General features: G+C 52.3%; 1 protein-coding gene across 5 annotated transcripts in view; it reads right to left on the bottom strand.

The window, feature by feature from the left end:
• LPIN1 (lipin 1) overlaps nt 1-6,702 on the bottom strand; it is a 95,830-nt gene that overhangs the window by 16,746 nt on the left and 72,382 nt on the right. For all 5 annotated transcript variants that reach the window (XM_035000608.1, XM_035000609.1, XM_035000613.1 and 2 more), the window contains 3 exons: nt 5,951-6,077; nt 4,676-4,824; nt 4,102-4,188 (listed from right to left, as the gene is read on the bottom strand). In XM_035000608.1, coding sequence (XP_034856499.1) covers nt 4,102-4,188; nt 4,676-4,824; nt 5,951-6,077 — 363 coding nt within the window. The remainder of the gene's footprint in view (nt 1-4,101; nt 4,189-4,675; nt 4,825-5,950; nt 6,078-6,702) is intronic.

Raw genomic sequence — 6,702 nt, 5'->3', positions numbered from 1 at the left:
TGGTTTGCAGTCAGAGTCTGCTCAGTCCTGGGGTTCCCCCGGAGGCCCAGCTTCGAAAAGTTCACCCTGAGACAGCACACACCCTGGGGACCACAAGCCTGCGACCCGCGGCACCAAGCTTCTGGCCTGGCAGGGACCTCGGGGATCACAAGGCCTAATTTTCCCATCTTAGAGATGAGGAAACCAAAACTGGGAGTGGGGACGAGGTCTGCACATCCTGCTAAGGGCTAAGGGCTAAGGGCTAAGGGTGAGCTAAGGGCTGTCACCGTGAGAACCCAGGGCCCCCGGCCCCCCAGTCACCTCAGAAGACCTCAAGTGGAGGGGAGCACAAGCGCTATGGGCAGGAGAGAAGAGATCCTACTGAGTCTGCTAATTAGGATTTCCGCTCTCAGCATCCTGGCTTCACACGGCGCCCTCTTCAGGCCACAGCATTTGTTGTCGCTACGTTGTCGCACCCACGTCGATATTTAGTTACACCAATATAAAAATATGCATCAAGTAAGGTGCAAAATCAGAGCAATTATTGTCCAGATTTAGCCCCCAAAAGACCCACTGGCTCAATGATCTAGATATTTTAGGAAATAGTCCTTAACTTTCCTTGTACTTATTGAACATATTTGAATGTGAGGGAGGGTTTCATGTCTTCCACGGGTATTTGTTACAGTTGGTTGTTTTGTTTTTTTTTTAAGAGAGTGCAGGTGAGGACGTGGGGAGGGGCGGGGAAGAGAGAGAATCTCAAGCAGGCTCCACGCTCAGCACGGAGCCCAACTCGGGGCTTGATCTCACAACCCTGAGATCATGACCTGAGCTGAAACCAAGAGTCTGACGCCTAACCGACTGAGCCACCCAGGCGCCCCTTCTTCTTAATCAATAACCAAGCAAGCTATTTTTTACCCTCTCGATGAACAAGGTGACAATCAGCCCTACAGATAATTTCTCACAGCTGACTGTATTCAAATAAGTAATTACATTTGGCAAAAAAATAAATAAAATTGCCCTCATTCTCTGTTGTTTTCAGGCAAGAGGCTATCTGCAAGACTGGTTTTTCCATTAAATACTGCAGTGCCTAAAATTTAAGTGCAGCCTAAGTTCAGAAAAAGCAGGGCGAAGACAGAGTGATCAGTCCCCAAATTCTGAAGTTAACAGCGTCACGTTAGTACACCAGCATGCTAAAGCTCTGTGGGCAATCACAGGAGGACATGAGAAGAATGACCTGGACTCATGAGAAGAGGGAGTCCGCACCGTGACCAGTCCTGAGTCCCTGCCCCTGTCCCTTGGCGGCCGCCCAGGGCCCTGGAGGAGGAAGCATGTGGGGCGCTGTCAGGATGGGGGTTCACGCGAACCGACAGTCAGCCACGGGAGCGTTACAGCGAGCCCACCGGCGCTAGCACTCCCAACAAGCCAGGCCGAGTCCTGGGCGTCCACAAAGAGCTCAGTCAGAAGGTAAGTAAGAGCTGCCCAGGCTTGCCAACTCCGGCCTGGGAAGGCATGGTGAGGACTATGGCATCCATGCTGGGCATCACAAGGTGAAAAATGCTGAGGCAAAAATCAGAGGTACCGGCATGGCGGGCAGAAGCCATCGTTGGAGTGTAGGTAGGAAGATGGGAAAACGAATCGTGGACCTGGATTACAGCAAGAAGGTCTGGGGAGAAAGTTGGGAAATAAGGGCCTACCTAGCAGAAGGCAGAGAAAGGAGCCTGCACCTCGGCCCGGAGGCACTCAACGCAGGCCCCTGAAGGCCACGGCCAAACCGTGTTTGCACCAATTGCTCCGGAAACTCTGACCGTCACTGGCCTGTCTGGATGCACTGAGGACACACACCAAACTCAGTGAATGAATAAATGTCAAGCTCCTTCCTCTCAACCAAACTGAAAATACAGGGAGTATTCTGCACTCATCACCGACCCTCATCGACAGACCTCACTCCCCGTACGCCCACTGATCAAAGTCAAGAATGCTCAGGTGCTCTCTGGTAAGCTACCCTACTTTACTTTCCAAAGAGATATCTTTTCTGGGAAAAAAAAAAAAAAAATGCAACTGTGCCCTTTTTCTTTTTTTAATGTACAGTAAGAAAAGGAGTAGATTTATGTTCCAAAGCCCAAAATGATTCAGGCTGTGAGCTTCTCGGTATCCTGACTCATGAGGGCTTCTTCCAACTAAAAATAGATGCAATTTTCAGTGTCGTGCAAGTCCAGGCAGCTCCTCAGTGGATTAATCCTTCTCAACGAGAGAGAGGTCAGCCGCGGTGAGGCTGTGGGGAAAGCGACCGGCACACACACTGTCCACAAGACTGCAGACGGGGTGTACCTTTGCAGAGGGCAATCTGGCTCTATTGATCAGATCTTCAAATGCGCTCATCCTCTGACCGGCAATTCTACTTCTGGGAATCCACTTTACAGCAGTCCCTCCCTACGTGCGTGCGCCTTCTTTATTTATTTATAGGCTCATCATACATAACAAACATTCTATGTGAGTGCTTAGGACATCAGTCTTGGACCTAGTGAAGAAACTGGAAACTCCGTCCTCCGTGCACCAACAGAGGACTAGTTAGATACAGCACGGTTTATCCACATTATACAATGTGTGCCGCACTGGAGAATGAGGTAAATCTTACATGTAATGAAACAGAAAGACGTATTACTAAATCCTGGAGGCGTGCGTGTCGGGGGGTGGGCGTGGGGAGAGCGGAAATGGATTTTAAGGACACCGAGACAGAACCAAACTGTTCACGGTGGCTCCACATCGGGGAGTGGGTTAACCTGGCGGTAGGGCCGAGAGGAAGAAGACACAACCTTCCCACTCTCAAATTTCTCTCATTTTTCTTATTTCTCTTCATTTTTTTTTAAAGAAGCATGTATTACTTTTGTAATTTTTTGAAGAGGAAATCTGGAAAAGTGAGGTCAAGCCAATGAGCGGGGCATCTAAGAGATCAGACGCTCTCAATCCCACCAGGGTACGAGGCCCCGTCCCAGCCACCCCGCCCCCACGGCAGCGTGAGGCCCAGGCAGCCAGATGCCGTGTCCACTTCGTGACATCCCAAGCACCTGTCACTGGGCTGATCACACAACAGGCACTCAATAAATGCTGGGTAAGTGAATGAACGAGGGGCAGGAAAGTGCGCTTCGTTCATCGGTGCTCACAGAGCATGGGTGCCCAGCCCCCACCCCCCTGTCACCTACGTGGGCCAGAGGTGAGGCACATCAGCTTGGGAAGCATGGGCCCGGTTTTCCGGCCTGACCTCCACTACGTAATTCCTCACCTTCCTCAGCCAGGGAAAGGAGGGGCTGGCCTGCACTGGCCTGAGGCCCCTTCCCGCCCAAGTGGCTGCAGAACAGAAAGCGTTGGGGGGAGAGTTTTCGCGGATGAGGAGGCTCTAGTCCACAGAAAGATGGAGAAAGTGACGAGCCAGTGTGGGGAGGGAGAGACCCCGATGGCCCCTGACCCCGGAGACAGAGCAGGGCTGAAGGTGCCCTGCCTCCTGTCAGCAGCTATGGGAATGCGGACCCACCACTTCTGAGGGAACTAATGATATTAATTCTTACAGTAATTTTGAAAAGCTAGTAAGCGAAGTAACACGTGCCCGACACAGGAAGCAGTTTAAGATCTACCCTCCCCCCTGGGCATACCGGCGGGAGGGTACAGAGCAGGCACTGTCCTGCACTGGGGCCACACAGCGGAGGACCCCCCAGGCCGGCGGACAAGACGAGCACCGCAGCTAAAACCTGCCTGGAATCTGCACCTCTTCGGCCTAAACTACGTGGCTGGGCAGCTATCAGAGGACCATGACCTCACCTCATCTCAGGAGACGGTCCTCAGTAGGAACTGAATCTCAAGCCCTCCCCCAACGCCGCCACCCTTGTTCAGCCAACAGTTTGGGGGCCTCCTATCACTTCCTTTCTTGTCTCTTGGCACTGAATTCACACTTGCGAGTTGGCGGGATGAGCACTCGCTGTGTCCTCAGAATCCTCCACACCCCCACTGACCCCGCTTGACTAAGGTGCACTCCTCTTGCAAGTCACGTTCAAGGTCAAGGTTCCGCGGGCAGAGTGTCATGCACGCACCAACAGCACACGGGAGAGGGGGCAGGCGCCCGGTACTTACTGGCTCACTTTATGGTACAGCTTAGCGATGCCCTGGTGGGTCCAATCCTTGCCCAGGGTGGGCAGAATGTGGCCAAGAGTATCTGATCTAAATAAAGATAGAAATGAGAAAAATACAATAAAAGGGGCATGACAACGGGGGAGAAAGCCCATTCCAATTCACTGTACCAGAAACACCCCATAAAATATGCCAACAAGACCCATGACTTACTTGCTGGAGAGAAAGCACAAACCTAGAGTAATCAGAGAACACTCACGGAGGGATACTCTAACACACAAAAGGGCACCTTCTCACTGATCACGCATCAAGTCCGTGACTTGCTAAATCAAAGCGGAAAGGGCATGTGGAAAGACACTCCTGGGAGGCATCCACATGAGCAACATCCGGGAAACAAGCACCACGACCCAACTATGGCTTAGTTTAGGGCAAGGATCGAAGATTCCACGGCTGCACCAGAAACGGAACTGCACGAGCCCCACGGCACCACAGACAGAGAACGGCGATGCCGGATCCAGGCCCCGGGGCCCTACAGGAAGGTGAACTCGCCCACGGCCCCTGAGGCGGCCGCACCTACCTGGTGATGGTCCCATCGATGTCTGAGATGATGACTTTGTCGTCCCAGTTCCACAGATAGATGGTGCCTTCGCAGCGACATGTGCCTTGGTACTGTGTGGTCACGCTGAACACCACGTCATTGGGACCATTCTTCAACTTCAAGCTTTTCTGAAAAACATGAGCCATGTGTCCACTTGAGGGGAAGGCCCAGACTGAGGGCTATTTGGATTCCAATCCATGAGATGCTAGATTAGGACTATTTTGTAAACTCACTGCCCTGGGCTACTGTATAATTCTGCCTACAGATGAGGATGGTTCTTTCCAGGATTTGGGCCACCTAAACCCAGCTCTCCCCATAGGCCCCCCTGTAAGGCAAGCTCACCCTCTTCCTGCAGGGTTGAATGACAGGCTGGGAGGCTTGCCACAGGAATCCCACCTTCAGAACAGGACGCACTTACTACTCCGTGAATAAATACGAAGGGCCACAACGGGGGAGACAAGGCCAAGTGTGGCAACGTGTTTTCCTGAATAACCGCAGACCCGAGGAATTCACAACAGATCCAGAAAGCAAAATTACCTTTTTGGCGGTTTTGCGTCTCATTGTGGGGACCCTCTCATGCGTGCCAGCTGGCTGCCTAACTCCAGGTCCCCCCAGCATCGCTGGCCTGAGCCACATGCCACACAACTGCACAGAGGCTGCCAGGCTGAGGGGCGTGCTGGTGGTGTTAACTGGGGGTCTGGCCTGACCCTTTCCCACGAACACCGTCACAGCTTAGCCTGGCCCCCCACTCATTCTTCGGATAAAAGCAGAAGAGGGAGGATACTTGCTCGCTGACTGTTCATGGGCAACAAGGTCCAGGAAAAGAAGGGTCCGACTAAAACTGGTGGTACACCCTCACAGAAGAGGACACTGTGACCATGATGGCCCCCCTGCCACCTGAAACTCTCTCAACCCCATCGCAAGTGCTTGATTTCCCCCAATTTAGGAGATGCCCTTGAGTCGACAAACATCTCTCTAAAAATGGAAAGAGCCTGCAAGATTCAGGTTTATCAGTCATTTACAACTAAGGATAAATTAGCTTCCTCAGGCTGCCCTCCTCCAACACTTGAAAGCTCCAAGGCTACATACATCAGGGAAGACAAAGGGGAAGCGAGACTGTGGGGTCAGCCTGGCCAGGGGCTGAGGCTGGGCTGGAGAGCAGGAGGGGCACCCAGACCACCAGGCCGCTGAGTCTGGGTGGCCACGCCTTGGCCAGTGCCTGTGAACACGGCGAGGGAAGAACGAGACACACACCAGTTGCTCTGAAGTGAGCCGGAGGGTCTTCCTGTAGCTGACATTGGACAACAGAGGGAGGTGGCTTGCACTTGATGGCTTGGCAGCTGCGTGCTCTTCATCACTGGAGGATGATTCATGCTTTATTCTGGAACACAGAGTGATGTAATCACCAATTAGGAAATGCATCTGGGTGGCCATTAAAAATGCATTAGGCCGGAATCAATGACAGAGTCAATCGGGTCTCTCCCGAGTACTGTCTCTCGGGTGGTCATTTACCATATGCCATTACATTTATCAATGAATGCTCACTAACTCCCATTCATATGCCTCCTGCATTATTCATCTGGGGCTGCCACTCCTTGTTCATGTCCCTATTTCCTAGCTATCATCACTCTCTTTTAAACCAAGATGCTGCTTCTTCCTGATAAACAGAGTTAAGCTCCCTCCTCCCGAGGAGGATGCTCATAAACATTCTCTTCTGTTCCGGGTCTAAGGCTGCAGGCCAAGAAGTCCAAATTTCTACACATCCTGAGTGATCAGTTCTGTTTATACCTCTCCAAACACCCATCTCCAAAAAACTAGATAACTGTAGGACTCCCCACCAGGTGAAGACACGGAAGGTATCAGTCTTCCTCCGGGAGCCCTGAGCAGGCTGTCCCACCCGCAAGGGTTACGCACGTCATCTGCCCGTGCAGAACACACAGGGCCAATGCTCCCGACTCTTCCAGATTTCTCCGTTTGGTGAAGGGCTGGGGGTTGCAGGTGGGAAG

Source organism: Mirounga leonina, unplaced genomic scaffold (genome assembly GCF_011800145.1).
Source record: "Mirounga leonina isolate KUSES-001 unplaced genomic scaffold, KU_Mleo_1.0 Mir_125, whole genome shotgun sequence".
In the NCBI taxonomy this organism is placed as follows: domain Eukaryota; kingdom Metazoa; phylum Chordata; class Mammalia; order Carnivora; family Phocidae; genus Mirounga; species Mirounga leonina.
This window is presented reverse-complemented; position numbering and strand designations above follow the sequence as displayed.